Source organism: Carettochelys insculpta, chromosome 3 (genome assembly GCF_033958435.1).
Source record: "Carettochelys insculpta isolate YL-2023 chromosome 3, ASM3395843v1, whole genome shotgun sequence".
Classification (NCBI taxonomy): Eukaryota; Metazoa; Chordata; order Testudines; family Carettochelyidae; genus Carettochelys; species Carettochelys insculpta.
In genome coordinates this window covers 178,485,585-178,509,183 of record NC_134139.1, presented here as the reverse complement: position 1 = coordinate 178,509,183, position 23,599 = coordinate 178,485,585, and the positions used below count along the sequence as shown (strand labels likewise).

General features: G+C 43.7%; 1 protein-coding gene across 3 annotated transcripts in view; it reads right to left on the bottom strand.

Annotated features, from left to right (window-relative positions):
* ASAP2 (ArfGAP with SH3 domain, ankyrin repeat and PH domain 2) overlaps positions 1–23,069 on the bottom strand; it is a 231,254-nt gene extending 208,185 nt beyond the window's left edge. Inside the window, exon 1 of one of the 3 annotated variants that reach the window (XM_074991235.1) lies at positions 22,873–23,069. In XM_074991235.1, the coding sequence (XP_074847336.1) occupies positions 22,873–22,998 (126 nt within the window). In that variant the 5' untranslated portion in view covers positions 22,999–23,069. The remainder of the gene's footprint in view (positions 1–22,872) is intronic. The other 2 variants (XM_074991236.1, XM_074991237.1) reach the window with 2 other exon arrangements.
* Between the last annotated feature and the right edge of the window lie 530 nt (positions 23,070–23,599).

Genomic DNA, 23,599 nt, shown 5'->3' with positions numbered 1-23,599 from the left:
AAGTTGGTGGGAGAAGAACATGGAGGCAGCAGTGGTGACCCCAGTGGCGGCTCCAGCAGCAGCCCCAGCAAGTCGCTCACTTTGAAATAGAACGTGGGAGGGGGCAGGGAGGGAATTGGGGTGCCCAGCTCTTGTGGGGGCAGGAGGGCATTTTTTTAGATAATTTATTTATCTCATAATATAATGTGGCAAATATGGAAAGATAACAAGTGTGGTGATCGTTGAATTCCTATTGGACACCACTAGGTGCAACCACACTGAAGTCAATGAAGACTTCACCTTACCATGAAAAAATCTGTCATTCCAGTATGCACCTTTTAGAGAATGACTACAGGTTTCTTAGAAGAAAATAAGTTAATTTAAAACTGTCTATTTAAATAGTCACCCACGTAAAATGGCAGGGGCTGAGAGCCAGAAGCAAAGGCCAGCTCTTTCCTGGGGTGGGGGAAATGATGGGGGGGCTGGGTCACATCACCCCCCGACCCCCAGAATTTCAGCATGCGCCCCAGTGTGGGAAACCTTGGTCTAGGGCTATGTCTAGACTATGAGATAAATTTGAATTTATTAAAATCAGTGTTGTAATGCTGGGTTTTATAATTTGAATTTGAATATCCTCACTTTCCCACAGATTCCCCCCAAAGTCAATTTGTTGCTCTCACACTCAAATGTCAAACACCAACTGTTGCAGCAGTGCATTGTGGGAACCTATCCAACAGTTCCCTCATGCCTGTAACATTCTGGGTATTTTCACATATGCAGCACGGGAAAAAAATGCCCCGGAAGTGGTTGTGAGTATGTGATGTCACCTTCCCACGTTGCATTGCCCTCATTCCCCTCCTCCTGTGGAAAGCAAATGGCCATTTCTCCAGGACAGAAGGAAAAGTTGGGCATCAACATGGATCACCAAATTAACTGAAATCTCTCAACTTCTATAACTGAATTGCTTTTTATAACTGTAGTTGTAACTGAATTATCAAGGATTTTACAAAAAGCAGCAGGTGTCTGAGTCTTCTCAACTGGCCCTCCAGCCACTGTCACCCCTCCCTTAATTACATATGATCCTTGACTATAATACAGGAACAATGCAAAGTCTGAAGAAAGAGAAGGACAGTAAAGGTTTAGAAGAAAGATTTTGTGAAGCAGGGGTTTTGGATTCCCAGTCCACTACCCAATTTATGTGCCCTGGGATCACCCAGAAGTCTGTGTCTTCTGAACTGGCTCTCCACCCACTCTTCCCTGTGTTAAGATGGCCAAAGCTTGAAGAAAAAGGATAGAAAGTGTTAGGAAAAAGATTTTGGGCTTCCCACTACACTACAGCTGTCCAGAACAGGTTGGGGCTGAAATCTCTTACTTTTATAATGGAAATATCAAAGATTTTACGACAAGCAGCAGGTGTCTGCAATGCACTTAAAGTGCAGCAAGGTGTCTGTGTCTTACCAACTGGCCTTCCACTCACTCTTCCCTGTTTTAAGAGGGCCAAAGCTTGAAGAAAGGGAATAAAAAAGGTTAGAAAAAAGATTTTGGGCTTTCCACTACAATACACAGGGTTGTCCAACATGGGGGAAGGGGCTTGCCAAGTTTCAACAAGCAGTGGTGCTCAGGTGTGGGACCAGTCCCAATTGACTGTTAGAGCGCTGGACCTCCTCACCCCATTGCAGGGGACTGAGTGGATCAGAGAATGAAGAGCCAGTGACATGGTCCCTGAAAATCTTTTTGGGTGCGAGGTGTGGGGTCCATGGCTTGAATGCCAGTTGAGATGGTTCCCCCAGCAGCTGCAAGCCCCCGAAAATCTTAGCTGTGGGGGAGACTTTCCCCAGGCAGCAGCAAGCCCCTAAAAACCCTTAGCCACTGGGGGAGACTTCCCCCAGCAGCAGTAAGTCCCTGAAAATTTTTCCCACACTTGGAGCCCTCACAGCATGCAAACCAGGGCATGGTGCTGCCCAGCAGTCTGGTCTGCACTGAACAGCAGGCATGTCCTGCTACTGGGTCGAGGGTTAGCCACATGATGTGGTTGGGTGTGGAAAAGACCCCAACTGCAGAAAAGAAGTTTCTCGGCCTCTCATACAAGCACGATCCCCGCCCCCAAACCTAGCTACCACGTGATGCTACACCCACCTGCTTTTGACAATCTTATGATATCGATATTAGTGCTTCCTAAAAATCAAGCTAATGGTATAAAATCGATAAAACTGCCTTAAGTTTGACTTTATCATGTAGTGTAGATACAACATAGTTACTATATTTTGTAATTTGGAAGATATGTATGGGATTTAGACAGTACATCTGACCAGGGCTAATTCCTTCATCTTATTAAGTATAGAACTACAAAATATGGGTCACTTGTGGAAGAGCTCAACATAGTCTGCACTGTATTGGTTGAACCTCTCTAACCTAGCACCCTCAGGACCTGACCAGTGCTGGACAAGACAATTTGTCAGATCAATATTGCATAGCAGCATTACCAACACTTCCACTGCTTACTGGGTTCTTAGAACAAAAAGCAGTCAAGTAGCACTTTAAAGACTAGCAAAATGGTTTATTAGGTGAGCTTTCGTGGCACAGACCCACTTCTTCAGACCATAGCCAGACCAGAACAGACTCAATATTTAAGGCACAGAGAACCAAAAACAGTAAGCAAGGAGGACAAATCAGAAAAAGATAATCAAGGTGAGCAAATCAGAGAGTGGAGGGATAGGGGGAAGGTCAAGAATTAGACTGAGCCAAGTATGTAGACAAGCCCCTATAGTGACTCAGAAAGTTCCCATCACGATTTAAACCATGTGTTAATGTGCCGAATTTGAATATAAAAGCCAGCTCAGATGTTTCTCTTTCCAAAACGGTGCGATAATTCCTTTTCAGTAATACACATACCTTTAGGTCATTGACAGAATGCCCCATTCCATTAAAATGTTGACTAACTGGTTTGTGGATCTGGAGTGTTGCATTCTTAGAAGACATTTAGGGATAAACTGGAGCTAAATAACAGCATAGAACACTGAGAGCCAAGACTGGTAGCTGTAAACAAATTTAATGGGACCACGGGAAACTTGGCCACACCCATGATGAGTGGTCGTCCAGCTAACTAAAATCATACCAGATTACAGATGTTGCTGGATAGAAGAATGCTGGACTAGAGAGGTTCAACCTGTATTCCAGAACACCAACAGAAAAAATTCCTACTGTAATATACTCAGTTCTCCAGGAGGTTGTTGTTGTTACTTCTACTGTCTGTAAATAAAATCTGACCCATGAACAAAGGAAGTACAGTTACAAAGTGATTTGACACAAATCGCCTCCTGATATTTGACTGTACCTGTAGCTTACTTCACATGGTTCAAATCAGCATGATGTAACATCAACATGACTAACTATACACATCAATCAAATCATGCTAGGCTGTGCAGTCTCATGTTCCTATTATAGCAGCAACGAAGGGTCCTGTGGCACCTTACTGACTAACAGAAAAGTTTAGAGCATGAGCTTTCATGAGTTAACTCACTTCTTCCTATTATAGTGACCCTTTAACTTACTTCCCAATCCCTCTATTTCTTCACTAAATCCACTTCATATATGTTCTTAAAAGCTGAAAGCAAAAGATGTTTTCAGCCCCAAACACAATTGGGTCTTGCACCTGACTGGGCACTTTGCGGAGCTATTTTAACAGAAGTAAGAGAAATCTACGTGAAATCATCATCATGTACATACTGTGGAAGAGATCTTGTATAGAAGCCATTTCACATCCCTTACTTCTGCACACAGACAAGAGCCTGTCCTTTCCTTGACCTGTTTGGGAATGGCTGGGAGGATGAGCTCTATGGAATGCGTTAATGAACTGTTTGGAGTTGGGGATCCAGCTCCCTTGTACCTGTTTTTCCTTGCTGATAATGGTTTCTCTTTGGAAAGTGATTTACGACTCTCTAACTAATTGCCTCTAACACGGGCCTTGTTTGTGTAAGGGTATAAAATACTAGAGTTAGCTGCATCAAGCAGCCTTGCTGGACCTGGTTTTACCAGTGTCCAGTTTGGCTCATCTGTTGCCTTATTGAATTCAATAAAGCTGAACGTTGGCCGCCAAAACACAGAGAAGTCTTGTGCTTCAACAATACGAAGTTACCCGCTGAAGGGAGATGACAACAAGAATAGAAATTGCTCCATCAGATTTATGTTAACCCTTTTTTTACCCTACTAACAACTGAAGTTAACGAAGAGGCATTTCAGGAAGTGAAGAAGAGAGCAAGAGAAGGAGACTTTCTGCCAAAAAGGTCACATCTAAAAAGTATTAAAGTAGAGCCCCTACTCACATGATTTCGACTTGTGCAATCCTTGGAATTCACGGGAGTCAAAAATCAACAAGCCCTGCTGCATCCCCACTGCCTGCAGCACTCGCCCTGCTGCCTGGTTCCCTACAGCTTGGGGGGAACTGGGAAACCGACGGGAGCTGCTACACCCATCAGTTTCCTGGCTCCTGTGAATGACAGGCAGCTGGGAGCCAGGCACAGCAGCACTGGTCAGTTTCCTGGCTGCTGGCCACTTGTAGGAGCCAGGAAACTGACCAGTGCCACTGGCCTGGCTCTGGGCTCCCTGTTGCTCATGGGATCATGAAGCCAGTCCCAGGGGACCCTCCCCCTACCCAGTCCCAACTTACGCAAAATTTGATTTAGGCACGGTTGCCCAGGAATCCAACCTACGCCTGAGTCAGGAGTCTACTGTACTTAGAAAGAATCTAAATCATCTAAATTAGAAACTAGTACAGCAGAGCTAGAGTAATCATCAAGCTAAATTGCTGGGACAGGGAGATGGTGGTGTGTTAAGAAACAGATATCCTTAGTTATTTTACTCACAAAAAATTTTACTCTTCTTCAGTTGTCAAAATCTACTCTCTTTTTCCACCCAGATGGCAGGTTTACATTTCAACTTCATTAATCTTACAAACAGAAAATGAATCTGTCAATTTTACTTGCTAGGTCTCATATACTAGCTCAATCGTGGACATTTAAAAACAGTTTTGGTCCAATGTTTTAACAATTTTACAATCTACTTCTCTTATATGTAGTACCTACCAGATGGTACGCTATAGCTTTGATTCTATTTTCCTTCTCATCATAAGTAGGACAGTGTCCTAATTCTAAAAAAATCATTACACTACACCATAGTTCATAGAAGATAAACTGCAGTCATTATAAATTTCAGATTAGCTCAGCTTCAAGGGAATTAAAGGGTTAAGGCAACCATGTTCCCCAGGGAAAGCTTCCCACAAGCTGTTACACAAGGGGCAAATGATTTTTAACCGGTCATTATTTGTATATAATATACTAACTCTGAAACCAGGCTGTCCATCCACCACCCACTTGAAGGATAACTAGTATATCCTACTATTAAAAAAAATCAAATCTATTTTCCCTCCTCCCCCAGCCCCAAGTGCAACCTCAGACAAGTCACTAATCCTCTCTGTGCCTTTGTTTCCTATCAATCAAAGGGAATAACAATATTTCCACATGCCACAGGAATGCTATGAGGAGAAATACATTATAGATTGTGCGGTGCTCAGGTAAAATACACATCTCCACAGAACTCTGAGTATCTAAATTAGCTACAAGTCACTGAGCTACTTGCATACTTAATATTTAAGTAATTAAGCATATTGATGAGGGAAGCATATTGTTCACAAAATGACATAATAAACTAACATGATTAAAGATTAAGGAAGACCAAGCAAAACAAAATGCTGCTTAAAGAATATTTAATAATTGTATTGCTTCTTTGATTCTTCACCAGTTCCTTCAGCATTGCTAATATCAAGTATACAAGAGCTTAAGACATGAGAAGACTTCATTTTCCGTTTTATTAATGTATAACATACATCTATAGTACTTGAAAGGAAAAATGAATTGATAAAATATGTATCTTATACACGCATTGTAAAATCTACACTACTCATCTTCTACCTGACAACAGAACAGGGTTCCATGTACCATGTGCTAAGAAAATTTCCATTCCTATGTCTTTGTTCAAAGGTAATCCTGTTTGATTGCAAAGGCTTAAAATGATTAACAAATGCATTTTTTTCCTAAATAGCTTCCCTGAAAATAGATCAGAAATTTCCCTAAAACTGTGCTTTGTCAGAAAGTCATTACCAAGGGACAACAATTTACAGTATCAAAAAACAACTCATATGAAAGCTTACTAAGATTCTTCCTTAAGTCACTTTACACCATCTAAATATACAAAGCTTCTAGGATAAAAAAAACATTATTTACTCAATTACAATCACATCTGCTGCTTTGAGGTATTCACATACACACTTATCACAAGGTCTCGACAGAATTACAGATTTAGACAGAAATTATTGTACTGATAAGATGATCTTTACTTAGGGATAAAAGAGGGGCCTATGAACAGCTGGGGGCTTTATTTAATGTACTGCAATCCCACCCATAGACAACACTATGTCTTAAGAAAAGAATTATAGCCTTCACCATTAACTCCTGGCTTTTGTTGGTTTAAACTTAGATGCTACACCTTTTACATAGATGTAAAAATTTACATGAAAGGCTATAGCAACTAGAAAACAGATCTGTAAGATTAGGCCACATAACACAAATATTCCATGGTAAATATTCTGTGTAACTGAAAAAAATCCACGAGTATGCAAAAAGATGCAGAATTTGAAAAAAGTGTCTTCCTTACTCACTTGAGGAATGAGGGTCTGGCTACACTACCAAATGAGGTTACTACATTAGGTTGACCTACAGCAGTGGTCTGCAATCATACAGTGAGAAGAGATTTTTTTTTTCAAATTCAGTTGTAAAATCAATACTGCAAGACCCACAATGCATGCGAATATGAGACAGTCCTTAATAAATTAACGTCAACGTTTTAAACTCATTTTAGGATGAAGTCTTACCCCATGATGTTAGAATAAGATGTTTTTGCACAGAAGATCTAGGCCCCCATCTACTCCATGTGTTTTTAAAGACATTTGTAAAATTAGGGCTCTACATGTAATTGTGTCTATAACCATGCTTACTACTCATGTAATAAGTGGTAGAAAATAGCATTTCCCAAACAGTAGAAGATTCAGTTAGGTAGCAGAACTTATTTTCTTGGAGCTGGTGCAACCACTAAGAGCTGTTTGGTGGCAGGGTTATGGCTGCACAACCATATTGCCAGTTCTCCTATCTAAGCCTTTTTGACACCTGCCTTCTTAAATTGTGTCAGGGAGATTTCAAACCAGTCTATCAGCTGGTCATTGAGATACACTGTCCTATAAAAGAGGACCACACAGAGTGCATTGCCTTATGTACTGACATTGATGCTCTGCATGCATATCCTGCAGGCACTCCCAGAGTGAGGGTCTTGACTTCACACCCTTCCCCTGGCAGGCGGCAGCAGCAACAGCAGCAGCCCCAGCAGGCAATCGCTGCTTTGCAGAACCAGCAAGCACTGTGCCCAGAGCAGGGTAGGGACAGGCTGCTGCTGCAAACCCAGAGCACCTGGGGCTAAAGTGGAGTGGCAGAGACACTGCTAGACTGGCTCGCACAGAGGCAGGAGAGGTCAGCTGCTGGAGACAGAGCAGATCGGCTAAGGGGAAGGGGATTCAGAAGGAGCCCAGCTTCAGGGGCAGGAAAAGGAACAAGAGAAGCAGGAAAGGGCAAAGAGACACCCAAACTGCTCCGTGCCTGTCTGGAGCAGGACCCTGCACCACCCTCTGCTCGGGCCCAGATGACACAGCAATAGGGCCAGCCCCCTCCTGCTGCCCCTTGCCCTGCTCAGTTCAGCGAAGGACAACCCCAGTCCCTGCTGAGCCCTGAGCTGGCCAGATGTGAGAGGGAGACGGGGGAGAGTCAAGTGCTGGCCCAGTTGGAGATAGCTGCTATTGTTTTAGCAGCGCAGGGCAGGGTCATTACAGAAAACAGAGCTTCAGAGGACTCAGCATCAGAAGACACAAATGCTTCCTTAAACAGGTGCATGCAGCTCCAGAGCCAGAGGCTGCCAACCCCTCACCTATAGTCACCTTAATAACTAAATTGTCTATTGATCTCCATGTTCCCTTCCTTCAGCCAGCGGTGCACATCCTCATTGTGAGCACTTGTACTTACTGAAGTGGGGCTCTAACAGTAAGAATGTGAGGCACTGAGAGCCATGCAGGGCTCACAGCAGGACTACCACCTGCTCTGGAATGACAGAGGAGCTGTGACCAACAAGAGGTTCAATTTCACAGCAGGGAAGCTACCAAAAGTGACATTAATGTTCTGGTCCATTTCATGGCTGCTACTATTTCACCTTTCCTCTCCGGCTTTGGCTGTCAATCCACAGGAGTCTCACAGCTGTAGACTCTGATTCCCCCACCCAGAGGTGTCAGCCCCATATAGGGCTTACAGATGGTACCCATCCAGTCTCTGGGGCTAACACCTGCAGCCAGAGACTAAATGTGAACTAATAGCAGCAGTTAAAATGACAAAAATGCTGGTAAAGGAGCACCAATATATGTGGGGGGGAGCAGAAAGTCATAATTAAATAAAAATCTTAAAATGAACCAAACTGTAATATAAAATTTCCACTGATAGTTACTCCATGCTTGAATAGTAACAAAATAGCAGTAGATATAAATTACTGACTATCTGACCAAGATGGAAAGAGTGACTGCAAAATGTTCATGGAGATAAGAGAGTCTGTAAAATAAAATTTCAATAAAAAGGTGGATTTCAACTATCCCAGTTTTGATGAGGTACTTGTTATCCCTGGACAGGATACAGAGATAAAGTTTCTGGACACTTTAAATGACTGCTTCTTGGAGCAGCTAGTACTGGAACACACCAGAGTAAACACAATTCTTGATTTGGTACTAAGTGAAGCAAAGGATGTAGTCCAAGAGATGAATACAGCTGAACTGCTTAGCAATAGTGACCTTAATACAATTAAATTTAATATCCTGTAGTGGGGAAAACACTACAGTAACCCAGCTTCTACCTCTCTCCTCATTCTCCCCACACCCAGATGCTACATCTGTACTTTCCTCTGCTGACATGTTGTGCAACCTTGACCCTCCTCTCTGTCCACCTCCATCCTCTCTGTATCAACATTCCTAACCTTACACCATCCTCGTCCTTCCTGCTCCCTCCCCATCCCTTCTCTTGAAAACTCTGGGATGCGCCCTCTCTCTAAAAGATCACAAACATCTACAATTCATAACATGTTCCCTCCAGCTTTTGTGCTTTCAGAGAGATCGGGATTCCTTTACATGACACTGCTCCTATAACTGGATGGAGACCTCTTCTTCTCTCACACTCTAGTGTGGACATTGAACTTTTTGGCTTTTCCTTAAGTTTCAACTTCTCTCTTCCCCGAAAGAGAGTGCAATGAATGACTACCTCCTGACAAACAGGGACGCAAGTCTACTTGCATCTGAAAGCCTTCCCTCCTCCTCTCCATGCCAAGATTAAAGGAAAGAACTCCTGGATCCAGGATTCAAACAGTCATGGTGCACAACTGACAAATAGGAGTCAAGAATGAGGAGGAGGGATCACAGATACAAAATCAGGGATCCACAGAGGGACACTGAGAGCAGAGAATCCCAGGCAACACCCTCTGCTCCTCAAAATTTTCTAAGGAGTGAGCAGATGCCACCCAGAGCAATTCTACCTGGATACATGAGCCAAGTGAGGAGCAGAAATAGGTCACACAATTGTAGAGCAACCCTTCCCCCAGCATTCTTCTTACAGATAGCTACTTCAGCCAGTGTCAGAAGGAGGCTGATGAGGAAGTCTCACAACTTTGTGGGGCCACAGACAGGGTATGCAAGAATAGAGATGTGGAGGGAAATGAATCCAGAACTTTAAAAGAAGGTTTTGGAGGAGCCGGAATTGACCCTGAAGTCCCCAGGAGAAGCTAATAGCAGATAACTGTATGATCATGTTGGCAGGTTGAACTCAACTGGCCCCATCAGACAAGAACTGATAAAAGAGGCATGGAAAGGAAGTAGCTGGGGAAAAGTAGAAAAGAAGGGACAGGAATAGTTGAATCTAGGTTAGTTCCCTTAAGTTCTGTCAAGAAGGCCTAAAGCTCAGTAAATATTGTAAATGGGTGAACAGTCACAGGAAACAGTGATATTGGTGAAGGGGAATTCAAATGACGCTTCATTGAGAGCATGGTTGGTGTAGTCTGCCATTACTGCATGGAAGAGAACAGGTGGAAGTGGACCCCTATTAGAAGTGGGGGAGGTCTGTCTATCTCCCCTTCTGAAGAGTACTCCTTCAAATCTGTCTCCCCTCCTTCATGTTGCTGTCATTCACTAGCCATCCAACTGGATGTTATCAGCCTCTCTCAGATTTCAGTCTTGGCCCTCTCTTCTCACTTTCTGCCACACACGTCCACAGAGACTTCAATTTCCATTCTGGTTTCCCATTGGACTCCTCAGCTGCATGTTTCTTCACACATTTCTTCACCTGCAGCCTTGGTTTAATTCCTACAATCACCAAAAGGGCCAATCTCTTACCTTTGGTCTTCACCAACTATTGCTCTGTTTCAAGTTTCCATACCAGACAACCCCTGGTTTCCTTCAGCATCATCAATCAGCTCCCCACCGCACTGCCACTCACACACCAGCACTCTTTTTCCATGACTTCCAGTCCATCAGTGTTGATGTCGTCTCATGCTCACAGCTCACTTCTCTCTCATTGTGGTTGATTCTGTCCATGTTTCACTCTTCTCCATCTTTGTCTTTTCCAGTGCAAGTTTCTTCCTGCCAGTCTCATGCCCTGACTGACCTCCAACATCAGCTTCACTTGCACCTACTCTAGCCCTATGGACAGTCTCTGGCTGAAGGCTCATGACAAGCCTGCTTTCTTCTAAATACCAATTCTCTCCTTCTCTATGTCTGCCATCATCCTAGCTACATAATTCTACCACTTCAAATTGGAAATGGCAGATGTGCTTAAGGACCCTCCTTGTTTTGGTCTTCACCAAGAAGGCCAATGTAGAAATGCCTAACATCATGCATGCTAGTGGGAAGGGGGTAGGTTTAGAGGATAAAATAATAAAAAAGAAAGAATAAATTAAAAAGTACTTAGAAAAATTAGATGTCTTCAAATCACCAGGGCCTGATGAAATATATCCCAGAATACTTAAGAAGCTGACAGAGGAGTTTTCTGAGCCTTTAGCTATAATCTTTGAAAAGTCCTGGAAGTTGAGAGAGATTCCAGAAGGCTGGGAAAGGGAAAATATCCTACCCATCTATAAAAATGGTAAAAAGAACAACCCAGGAAACTACAGACCAGTCAGTTTAACTTCTGTACTGGGAAATATAATGGTGAAATTAATCAAGGAATTCATCTGCAAACATCTGGAAGAAAATAAGGTGAAAGATAACTGCCAGCATGAATCTGTAAAGAACAAATCATACCACACCAATCTGTTAGCATTTTTTGACAGGATAATGAGGTTTGAGGATAAGGGAGAGGTGGTAGATGTCGTATACCTAGACTTTAGTAAGGCATTTGACATGCTCTCACATGATCTTCTTATCAATAAACTGTGCAAATACAACTTAGATGGGGCCACTACAAGGTGGGTGCATAACTGGCTTGATAACCATTCTCAGAGAGTGGTTATTAATGGTTTGCAGTAATGCTGGAAGGGCATAACAAGTGGGGTTCTGCAGGAATCTGTTTTGGGACCAGTTCTATTCTATTCTATTCTATTCATCAACAATTTAGATATTGGCATAGAGAGTACGCTTATTAAGTTTGCAGATGACACCAAGCTGGGAGGGGTTGCAACTGCTTCGAACAATAGGCTCATAATTCAAAATGATCTGGACAAACTGGAGAAACATCTTGAGGTAAACAGGAAGAAGTCTAATAAGGACAAATGCAAAGTACTCCACTTAGGAAGAAACAATCAGCTTCATACATATAGAATGGGAAGCAACTGTCTAGGAAGGAGTACTGCAGAAAGAGATTTAGGGGTCATAGTGGACCACAAGCTAAATATGAGTCAACAATGTGATGCTGTTGCAAAAAAAGCAAACATGATTCTGGGATGCATTAACAGGTGCGTTGAGAAGAAGACATGAGAAGTCATTCTTCCACTCTACTCAGTGCTCGTTAGGCATCAATTGGAGTACTGTGTCCAGTTCTGGGCACAACATTTCAAGAAAGATGTGGAGAAATTGGAGAAGGTCCAGAGAAGAGCAACAAGAATGATTAAGAACATGAGCTATGAAGGAAGACTGAAAGAACTGGGCTTGTTTAGTTTAGAAAAGAGAAGACTTAGAGTGGACATGATCGCGGTTTTCAAGCATCTCAAAGAGGGCAACAAGGAGGAGGAAAAAAATTGTTCTCCTTGGCCTCTGAGGATAAGAAAAGAAGCAGTGGTCTTACACTGCAGCAAAGGAGGTTTAGATCTGACATTAGGAAAAACTTTCTAACAGTCAGGGTGGTTAAACACTGCAGTAAATTGCCTAGGGAAGTTGTGGAATCTCCATTGCTGGAGATATTTAAGAGCAGGTTAGAGGGACACCTATCAGGGATGGTCTAGATGGCGTTTGGTCCTGCTGAAAGGGCAGGGAACTGGACTCGATGACTTCTTCAGGTCCCTTCCAATTCTAGTGTTCTATGATTTGATGAAATTAATTGAATCACATAGTCACAATCCTAGCCTCCTTTTCACCACTTTTGACTTGCTCCTCAAACATTAACCTTTCCTGTTTCCACTTCTCTCTCTGCCAAGCATCTCACCAATTACTTCCAAGATAAAAGTGATAAAATATTATTTCCCCCTTCCTTCCCCTCAATTTGCCCTTCTTCTTCCCTTGCTCTCCTACAACTCTCCTCACCCCTCACACCCAACACTTTCCCAGTGACCCTGCCCCATCTCCTGATTTCTTTACACACTCCATCATCCCCCTTCTTACTCTTTTATTTAATCTCTCACTCCTACACAACTTTCCTCTCCAACGAGTGCCCCATCTCTGTTTCATCTCTAAGACAACTGAACATGCTGTCTACAATTGCCATCTGGAGTCTCTTCCCCCCAAAATCCATCCTAAGACCTTCTCCAATCCAGTTTTCAGCCCTTACACGCCTCTGAAAACATGCTCACCAACGCCTATAAGGGTCTCTTCCTAGCCAAAGGTCAGAACCAGTACTCCATCCTTAGCCTCCTTGACCTGTCAGCCACCTATGAAATTTGTCAATTACCATCTTCTTCTTGAAATCTTGTTGTTACTTGGCTCCTGTGACATTTTCCTTTCCTGGCTCTCCCTACCTCTCCAACTGCTTCTTCAGCCATGTCCTTCAGAGGTTCCTTCTTATCCTCCTCAAATCTTCTATGGAGGATCCACCAAGGCTCAGACCTTGATCCCCATCTCATCTCACCAACAACCTCACCTGTGGATAACCTCATGGGCAAACAGATTTACTTCTCATCTCAGGGAGCTTGGATGCGAAAAGCTCCATTGGCCCCTTAAAGGATTTGAACACTGGCACTAGATCTAAGTTAAACTGAGTCTGAAATCCCAGCTCTAGACAACACCATCAGCTTGCCGGTCACTCAGACCTGCAACCTGGGTATCACCTTTGGCTTAGACTTCTCTGTAGGCCCTCAAATCCAGGCCAAATCTTACAGAATATTTTTCTGCATAACATCTCTAAGATGTCACCTTTCCTAATCATTTAGGCAACTAAAACGCTCATCCAGGCTCTCCTCAACTTGATTCTCAGCTATTACTTGTCTCCAGCCTTGACAAATGCAATCTTGCCCCATTCATAATACTGAAACAAAAAGCATTTGTAACCCATCACTTTGACCAGATCAGCACTGTCTTCACGTCCCCTGAATGGTTCCCACTTCTCTGTCATATTGAGTTTTCACTTTCAGCGCTCATCCCTACCCCACCTATTATCCCTCACTCACTGTTGAAATTTCAACTCCTGCCTCAAATCAGTCCATGATGCCAGTCTCCATTTGTAAATATCCAAATAAGCACTGCACACTTTCTCTCATGCTGACCCACAAAATCAGGAGGCGCTTCCTGTATACAGACACAAAATTAACTCACTATCCTCCTTAAAAGTCTCCTTTTCCATGATGCCTGTAAACAATTATAGGCTGTGGGTGCACTGCCCATAATGCTGATCAACACTGTCTTGTTGCTTCCTTGGATTCCTCCATCTCTTTGTTTATATATAATCTGCTGTCTCCTGTCTTATACTTGTTTATGTTGACAAAACCCACAGAACACCCTCATTCCCAAGGCATTCTGTTGACAGTAAATCGGCAAAACGTGGTGCTTTTCTCGACAGCATTCTGCTGCTCCCCCATGAGGCAGAACACCTCTGTCAACAGGTTCTGTCGACAGAAAGCTGGGCTGGGGCTGGGTTTACACGGTGCAGCTTTTCCAGCAGACCCATGCTAATGAGCAGCCTCGAAATTGCAAATGGCTGCTCATTAGCATGGTCCCACAGCTCATTAACATAGCCGTGTGAGAGCTCAATCTCGGCAGAGGGGGCTGCTGGCAGTAAAGAGGTCGTGTGTACGTGCCCCTGCTGGCAAAAAGCCCCTCCGTCGCTAGACCCTTATGCCTGAAAAAGGGGCGTACCCCTGCTGGCACCCCAGTCTGCGAAGACCAAGCTCCCACATGGCTATGCTACTGAGCTGCGGGACCATGCTAATGAGCAGCCACTTGCTATTTTGAGGCTGCTCACTAACATAGATCTGCCAGGACAGTCACGCCATGTGGACCCAGGCTGGATTTTGTGGGGGCCCTCTGTCGACAAAAACCGCTTCCAGGACATGGGGCAGCCCTTTCTGCAGTTCTTCCAGTTGGAATTTTTGAAGAGACAGCAGCCGGGCAGTCCAGCCACTCTCTGTCAACAGACCGGATTGCTCTTTCAATCCATTTTGCAGTCTGACCATGATCTGTCAACAGACGTTTTGTCAGAAGATATCTTCAGACAGAAACGTCTGTCAAGAGATCATTATAGCATAAACATAGTCATACACTGTAAGCTCTTTGAGGCAGCAGACTTTTTGTCCTGCTTTTATCCACAACTAGGGTTCACATTTATACTACAGGTTGAACCACTCTTGTCCGGCAGCCTCAGGACCTGACTGGTGCTGGGTGAGAAAATTTGCTGGACCATGAAAGATCAATGTTGTCTAGCACATTACCAACAGTTCCACTGTTCACTGAACTATTTGACATTTAGGGGTAAATCACAACTAAATAACAGCACAGAACACTGAGAACCAGGACTGGTGGCTGTGAACAAATTTTATGGGACCACAGGAAACTTGGCCACACCCATGATAACTGGTCATCTGGCTAACTAAAATCATGCCAAATTACCGATGTTGCTGGATGAGAGAGTTTCAGATTAGAGAGGTTCAGTCTGTACCATTAATTATATGGTAAGAAAAAAAAACAGAAAAAAAAAAAAGAACAATTAGACATCTGCTCACATTAGTCAAAAAACAAGACATTTTATAGTACAAGGAGTCCTGTGGCACCTTAAAGGCTAATTATTTTATTTGCACATAAGCTTTCATGAGCGGGAGCCCATTTCAGCACGAAATCTTATGCCCAAACAAAATCTCTGAGGTGCCAAAGGACTTTATTTGTGCTGAAACAGCTTAACATGGCTACCCCCTTAAACAAGACACATACTGAGTCCAGCAAAGCTAATCCTATTATTAAGTAGTAGTAAAAGAGATGGGGAAGGGATGAATCACAGTACAGGATGACTCTCTGGAAATTATACAGCTCCCTTTTCCTTGGGGCGGGTGAGAGGGTAAGATTGATGATGGAGAGCTCATTATCACTGGGGGGACAATGTCCCACTAAAACAAGTGTGATAATGAAGACTTAATCAATGTAACTGCCTAAATATCCTGCACACTACAAAATGTTTTCAGTCCATATACAAGAGCTAAATTCTGTTCTCTGACATGTGCTTACAGCTTCAGCCGAAGTCTTGGAATTTAGCACTAAAACTTCACACGCTAGTTCATCTTATTCCTTCATGACCCTTCCCCCGACCAACAAACACTCCTATTTGAAATCATATTCCTGTTTGTACCAGGACGTTACCATCATGGCTTTCTCCAGCAAGAAGTCAGATGACCATAACTCCAGAAGAGCAGCATTCAAAATCTATTAAAAATAACTTTATGAATGTAATAAGGGGACTAAATGCACGTTTTGAAAAAAATAATGTGCACAGATTTGTTTTTGTTAAAACTAAAGGTTTTAAACTTTTACACGATGCATTAAGAGATGCAAGTATTCTTATACTCTGGTAAATAGAAGAAAATTACCCCATTCCAGTTACATTATTTACACAGCTCCCAAAACTGTGCTACGTACCACAGAGCTACAAAAAGACAAAGTTCCCAGGCTGCACACCAAAAGAGCTTACAAATTTAAACAGTCATCATAAAGATATGTCATGTGTATTCAGAGTCATGTCTCTTCACTGCATAAGTTTTCACTCATTCGTTGCTCAAAGCTTCAACCACTATGATTTCAAATAGGAGTGTTTGTTGGTGGGGAAAGGGTCACGAAGCAATAAAATGGACTAGGGTGTGACGTCTTAGGACTAAATTCGAAGACTTGAGCTGAGGCAACCTAGATTTTATTCCATTTTGTGCACTACTGTTATTTACCAAGTTTCAATCAGTTACACCTTACAAAACACACTGAAAGCATTGGGTTTGCATTAGATCATTCACTTCAAACAAACTCAATTTTAGTCTGCAAACACTTTGTTTTGGAGGACGAGCAGAAAAAAAGCATTAAGTACACAGGGAGAGGTTGCAGGGCTGACAGTTAAAGAATAATTGAAACAATCATAGATGTTTCACAGTGCCATTTTTAGATTAGAAACAAACTTTAAGAGGATATGGCAGAGGTGAGAGGGGGAAAAATCATTACCCACATCACTATCTAAATTTAGTTGTGAGGCCAAACTACAAGGAGTTTGAAACAACCATCCACCCCTAAAACTCATCAGCAATAATCCAACAGGCCATTTAAAGAAACACAAAAATAAAATTAAATACGAATATATTCTGCATTCTGTAAGATACTGATATGGCAGATAAAAGGTAGAAGAATTACACGCCATTATTTATACAGTATTTATTACACAACTGTTTTAGATTTAAAACGCCACAGTCCAGGAATATGTGTATGTATGCACACACACACAACCATGTTTTATTTTTAAATGAAAAAAATTCATGTAACTAATATACGATTAGCTACCATCACATTGTTCACTGTTTACTTGATACACAATGTTCTCACTTGTTCCCTAGGCACTACCATAATTAATATGATAAATAAATATTTGTTTCTTATAGATTTCAATACCAGCCTTCACTACGCCACTTTTTCTAAAATCCATTCACAGAACACATACTTGCATTGTTCTGTTACCAATAAGTTTTTACACTGTACTCATCAAATAGTATCTGAGCACCTTCCAGATGCACATTAAACAACATAATTAACATCTGTCATGTGTATATACTATGCTGTCACCCTCTCCCCAGGAGAATTATATGTGCAATAGCATATTGTTTTTGGTAGGGGTTCTGTTTCTGATGTACGTGCTGCTATATACAGCAAACCCTTGATTTAACAGATTAATGGTAGAGGGGTGTCCATTAAACCTGAAAACCCACTAAATACAAGGGCTTACTGCTCACCCACCCCACTAGGCTCCCCCGACAAAAAAAATGCCTGTGACTCACCAGAGCTGATGCCACTGGAGCCGGAACTACCACTGCATGGCTGAAGGAGCTGTCACCATGGCCTGCAGGTGCCACCGCAAACTTCTCTCATCGGGGTGCGTGCACATGCAAGTGCCGTTTGCCCATGTATGCACCCCACCTCTCATGGGAGGGTTGCATGGCAGCTCTGGTGGCAGTAGTCCAGGCAACAGTGGAGGTCTCAGCCACAGCAGACCACAGCAGCTAGAAGTGATGACCCCTCCAGCTGCAGCAGTGGTGGCTCCCGCAGCTCTGGTAAACTGCCTTACTTTTGGGAGGGTGGGAGGTAGGATTTAGGATTTTACAAGCACTGATTAAGCAGACTTTGGGAACAATGGGGGGGGAGGGCAAACGTCCATTTTTCCCAAAATCCACTAAATTGGGGTTCCTAAAAATCAAAGGTTTACTGTATTATAAATTAGAGAAAGCAAGGGTGAAAAGAGCATCTTGCACTTGGGATTACTTACTGCACTCACGGCATAAATTTAGATTGAAAGCTTTCTGGAGCAGGGACTATCTCAGAAGCGGACAAAAATTTTTGATGGGGAGCCACTCCAAGAATTTGGAAAGTGGTCCAGGGCTGCACTCTTCCACAATATTAGAGGAGGTGGTAACGGAGCCTGAGATGGAGGTTGGGCGAAGGAGGTGGTTGTGACCCAGGACAGAGGACTAGGGTGGAGTGGTTTGGCTGGCACGTAGGGCAAGAGGGGGTTGTGACCAAGGGCAGGGGACTGGGGTGCAGAGTCTAAGGCTTTGGATTATTTGGTGTAGGGGACAGAGGGCTGGTTGGAGGGAGAGCCTGGAGTACCAGAAGCAGGCTCTGGCCAGGAGACTTACCTGGATGTCTCCCCGCCAGCAGCCCTTCAGGGCCCTGAGACAGGCTCTCTGCCTGGTGCAAACCCAGACCACTCAAAACTGCTCCCTGCTCCATGTGAATGTCTGCTCCAGATGACAAGGGGAAGAGGAGGCTTTTGCCCACTACCTCTGCCTGGTCCAGCATAAATCTCTCCAATCCTATTGGCCAGAAACTGTAAACTGGCTAATGGGAACTAACATATTTTGCAAGAGGGCAGGAGCAGTGCATGAAGCTTCTCCCTCCCTTCCCCTCCCCCCACCCCACTGCCCATGGCATCAGGAGCAGAGAGCTACAGGGATCAGGAAGCCAATTAAAGCAGTGGCTGGCTGCTCTGGGCCTGAGACAGCCTGCAACCCAGATCCTGCAGCTTGGCAGGCCACATATGGCCCAGAGGATGTATCCCGCCCACACCTGGACTACCTACTGCTCTGTTTGTACAGCTGCTAGAACAATGTTCTCACTTGGTCCCTAGGCACTACCATAATTTATATAATAAATAAATACTTGTTTCTTTTAAGTTTCAATACCAGCCTTCACTATACCACTTTTTCTAAAATCCATTCACAGAACACATACTTGCATTCCAGTCATCATTAAACGAGTTTATGAAAAACAATGTCTGAATGATTAGTGGCATTTTACAGAACTCATTATAGTTGATGGTCTTAAAAAAAAATTAAGGCACTACGTAAAAAGTAGGAAAACACATAATCTTACTAATAGCAATGGTAAAGTCAAGTATTAGCTTCTGAATGTACCCAGCCTTAAAAAAACATTTCACATTTGAAACCCCTGCTACAATATGGACATCAGGACCCTATACTAGGAATAGTAAACTTACAAATATTAATCTTTTTCTAAACTAGATTACTGATTTTCAGCATCCCTCCCCACAAAAATGACTCTAGGAGAGACCAATTTAAACTTACTCTTAACTACATATGTGTAGATTAAAAAAGTATGATATAAAGTGCCTGATCCTCAGCACTGTCGTGCACTTGCAAGCTGATTTCAATGGGAGCTGCACATGCCCAGCACCTCTCAGGACAGAGTCCTAAGTATAAGGGAAAAAATTGCAGGAATTGTTGAATCACTTGTCTTGTACAATGATACTGACATTCTTTTATGTTCCAAGAACAGAGGTTTCCTAACTCTCTTTAACTAGCAGCAAGCAAATACTGATCAGAATCTGGTTCTCAGATAACACAGTACAAATAATCTAAAAGGGAAGGAAAAAGGGGAGCAGGCTTTTTAGTTTAATGATTTCTGCAAACTATCCAGCATCTTTCCAATCTACTCACTGGCAGAAGCTAAACAACTGCTCCTACCTCACATTCTAAAGCAACTTTCAAAGAGCGGTCTCAGTCATTAATGAAGTTTAAAGTCAGATGATGGACAGATAAGAATAAAATGGAACTATTTCACAATCCACCACCTTGTAAGTGTTCAGTTAGCAAAGTAGGGCTTTCATGTTCATTTATTACCTGAAGGCCAAACGCTATGCAGTCGTCTGAACAATGTTCCTTTCACCATGCCCCATTTTAAACACTACATTCCTAAACTATACACAGGTACATAACCAGATTTCCTAGATTTTAACACTTACGGTATGCTGTACTTTACACTTTGAAAACACACACACACTAAGGTTTCAAAGTATTTGTTTAAAATCAGACATTTGTCATATTTACTTCACCTTTTCAACTACAAGCTTTACAAGGCACTGATTTATGTCTAACCTCTAGCAAAAAAAATTGTTACTATCTCTACTAGCCAACATATAGACATCTTTTTACCAAAGCAACATCTTTAATCTGAAAAAAACAGACATGAAGGATGTGAATGTCAAAAAACTGAATTACATATGCTGTGAGTATGAACCCAGATCACATAGGTTTAAATCTATAACGTCCTTTATTTCTGGAGACATTTTTTTAAAGAGTACTCCATTTAATTAAACAAGTTCAGAGTCTCAGTAGGAACAATGTATTGCTGAGATTTTGCCAAAATTGCTAAAGAAATTCATGACAGTAAATAAGCAGAGTGACTGCCAATACAAACTCTAATGAAGGCATGTAAGATTCTGCTTACCCTGCAAAGTAATTTTGACAGACCACGAAAATATTGGTTGTATTCATTGTCATTACACTATCTGTCATACTGAATAAATGAACAGATCTTTTGCACCCACTAATAAGTTGTCATAGCCATTTTGCCAGGCTTCTCTAAAGAACATTTGCCACATACCTGCAACCTTTAAAAAGGCAAACTGAGATCTAACACTGAGTGCATGTCTTTGAAACCAACCTTCAACGTAACACTGAAAACAAAGGGCTGGTAGATAGATTAAATAAGACAGGAACCAAAAATGTTGAAGTTTATATGTACATCATTGTCCTGATTTTAAACAACAGTGAAATTTTCAAAAACTCTGTTACTTCTTTCCCTTCAGGCCACTCCAAAATGCGTACAATCAGCACAGCCACTGCAAACACTAAAATCATGAATTTTGGCCTTCTGACACCACAATTGGCTTAAAAATCATGACTTTTTAAAAAAATAATATATGCTTTTTACCTGCCTTAACTGTAAGGATTTAGGGTTCACATTTCAAATTTTTCCTAAAACACTGGGAAGAGTAGAAACTCACTCTTCATAAAAAAAAAAAAGCTGAGATTCTCACATAATCATATAGTTCCATGATATCTTTTAAAATTTTTACCATATAGACTTGTGATAAAACCTGAAGATTTAACAAAATTACTAACAGGCTATTTGCTTTAGATCTAAATGATTTAATTTGTCTTTAGTAAATTTCAGATAGCAAAAAGGCCTTCAGAAGTATAAATCTTCCAAAACACATTGCCACTGATACTCAGTTGCTGAACTTAAACTCTGCTTTAAAAAGGTGTAAGTAAATATAGACATTTAAGAGTGAGTTTGTATGGAGAGTAAGAGTGAGGCAGCCCTGTTAGTTTGTATGCTAACAAAAAAAAAAACAGCATTCATGTAGCACTATAAAGACTAACAAAATAATTTATTAGGTGATGAGCTTTCATAGGACAGACCCACTTCTTCAGATCAATAGTATGTGCTATATAACTGTCAGTTTGTACTGGACAGATGTCCCAAAAAGTCAGTTTTTATTTTTCTTTTTTTTTTATTTTATTTTATTTTTTGGACCTCTGTGCTATATAACTGTCAGTCTACACTGGACATGCTACTGATCTGAAGAAGTGGGTCTGTCCCACGAAAGCTCATCCCCTAATAAATTATTTTGTTAGTCGTTATAGGGTTATATGGCTGCTGGTTTGTTTTGTGTGGAGACCAAAATTACTTCAGGAACAAAACAGTAATTCATTCCGTGCAAATTATTTTGAATTTAGCCCCACAAAGTCAAGGGTTTAAGAAATGGTAAAACAGGAAAATCTTGAAAACGGCATTTAAACAGCAAATCTTCCGTTTTGTTCACATTCTTAAGACATTTCTCTAGTTGATCGCTTGCGGCATTTTGTCGGCGAGGAGGGGCACCTCAAAGCAGCGATTCACGAGGTGGGTGTTTCAAAAGTTTCATTGACCGGGCCATAAACGTGCCACACGGAGGTGGCCAGCACCTCCCCGGCGTAACAGGTAGAGGGAACGCGTTCATCCACCCAGCACAGAAGATTATTTCGTCCCCTCGTTGGCTCAGGGACGCCGCTCCCACACGCAAACTGCGCACGGGCGCGTTATTCTGGCACACTCCGGACACGAGAGGCTGGGTCGCAGCTGGGCTCCGACCCGCCCCAAATCTCAGCCCCTTGGGCTGGGGAGGGAAGGGGAGGGGAAGGCTCCTGCCTCCGCTTCCGGCCCTCCCAGGTGAGGCAGGAGTTGCCTGGGAGAATTTCAAATGCCTGGAACAAACCCCGCCCCGCGCGAGGCAGACGCGGCTCCACGGCCGGGGCCGCCGCGCACCGCAGGGGGCGCTGCCAGACGTGCCCCGGAGGGAGGGGCAGGAGTCCCCCTATGGCGGGCTGAGGGGGACACAACGCCCCAGCCTGGCGGGGGAAAGCCAGCCGGGGGAGCCGAGCCTGGGGGCCAAAGGGACGGAACCACGGCCTCCCCCGGCGGCGGCGGCGGAAGGGCGCTTTCCCAGGCAGCCCGCGCCAGCCGGCAGCGGCGAGCGCCTCGTTGCCCGCCGCGGCGCCAGGCCGGAGGGGCTCTGCCGCCCCCCCTCGGCCCGCGCTGCCCCCGGCTCTCACCTCCTCGATGGCCGCCACCGTGTTCCTGCACTGAGCCATCCGCGTGGTGAAGTTGGAGGCGGTGGGCGACTTGTAATCCTCATTGGTCTCGGCCACGAATTCCGACACGGAGATCTGGTCCGGCATGGCGGGGCGGGGACGGGGGGCGGCTCCGGGGAGGGAAGGAGGGAGGGGGCTCCCCGCTTACATTGCTCGGCAACCGGCGGCGGCGGCGGCGCCCTCCTCACACCCGCCACCGTCTGGCGTGTGTTGTTCTCTCCTGCGCTCCGCCCGCACAAGGAAATTCCCGGCCGCACCCCTCGCTCGCTCCCTCCCTCCCTCGTCACCCGCGGCGGCGAGGGGGCGCTGCACCTCCCTTCTCCCCCTCTCCCCGGACTGGGAAGACCGCTGCACCCGCACACCCCGTAGCGCTGTACAGAAGCCAGCCCCGCAGACTGGGGCGGCCGCACACACCCATACCCCACAGTGCACAGACTGAGGAGGCCACACACAACACACATACTGGGGAGGCCATTAATCCCCCTGCACCACAGCAGGCAGCCTGGGCAAGCCCCCACACACCTCAGTCAGCACAAGGTAAGGAGACCACTACACACACACCCCCATGGCCACAGCACACAGATTGGGGTGGCCACTACACACTCCTCCACCCAGCAGCGCAAAGTAAGGAAGCCATCACAAACACACACCGCACAGCGGGGCTGCTGTATGCCCCACCACCCATCCC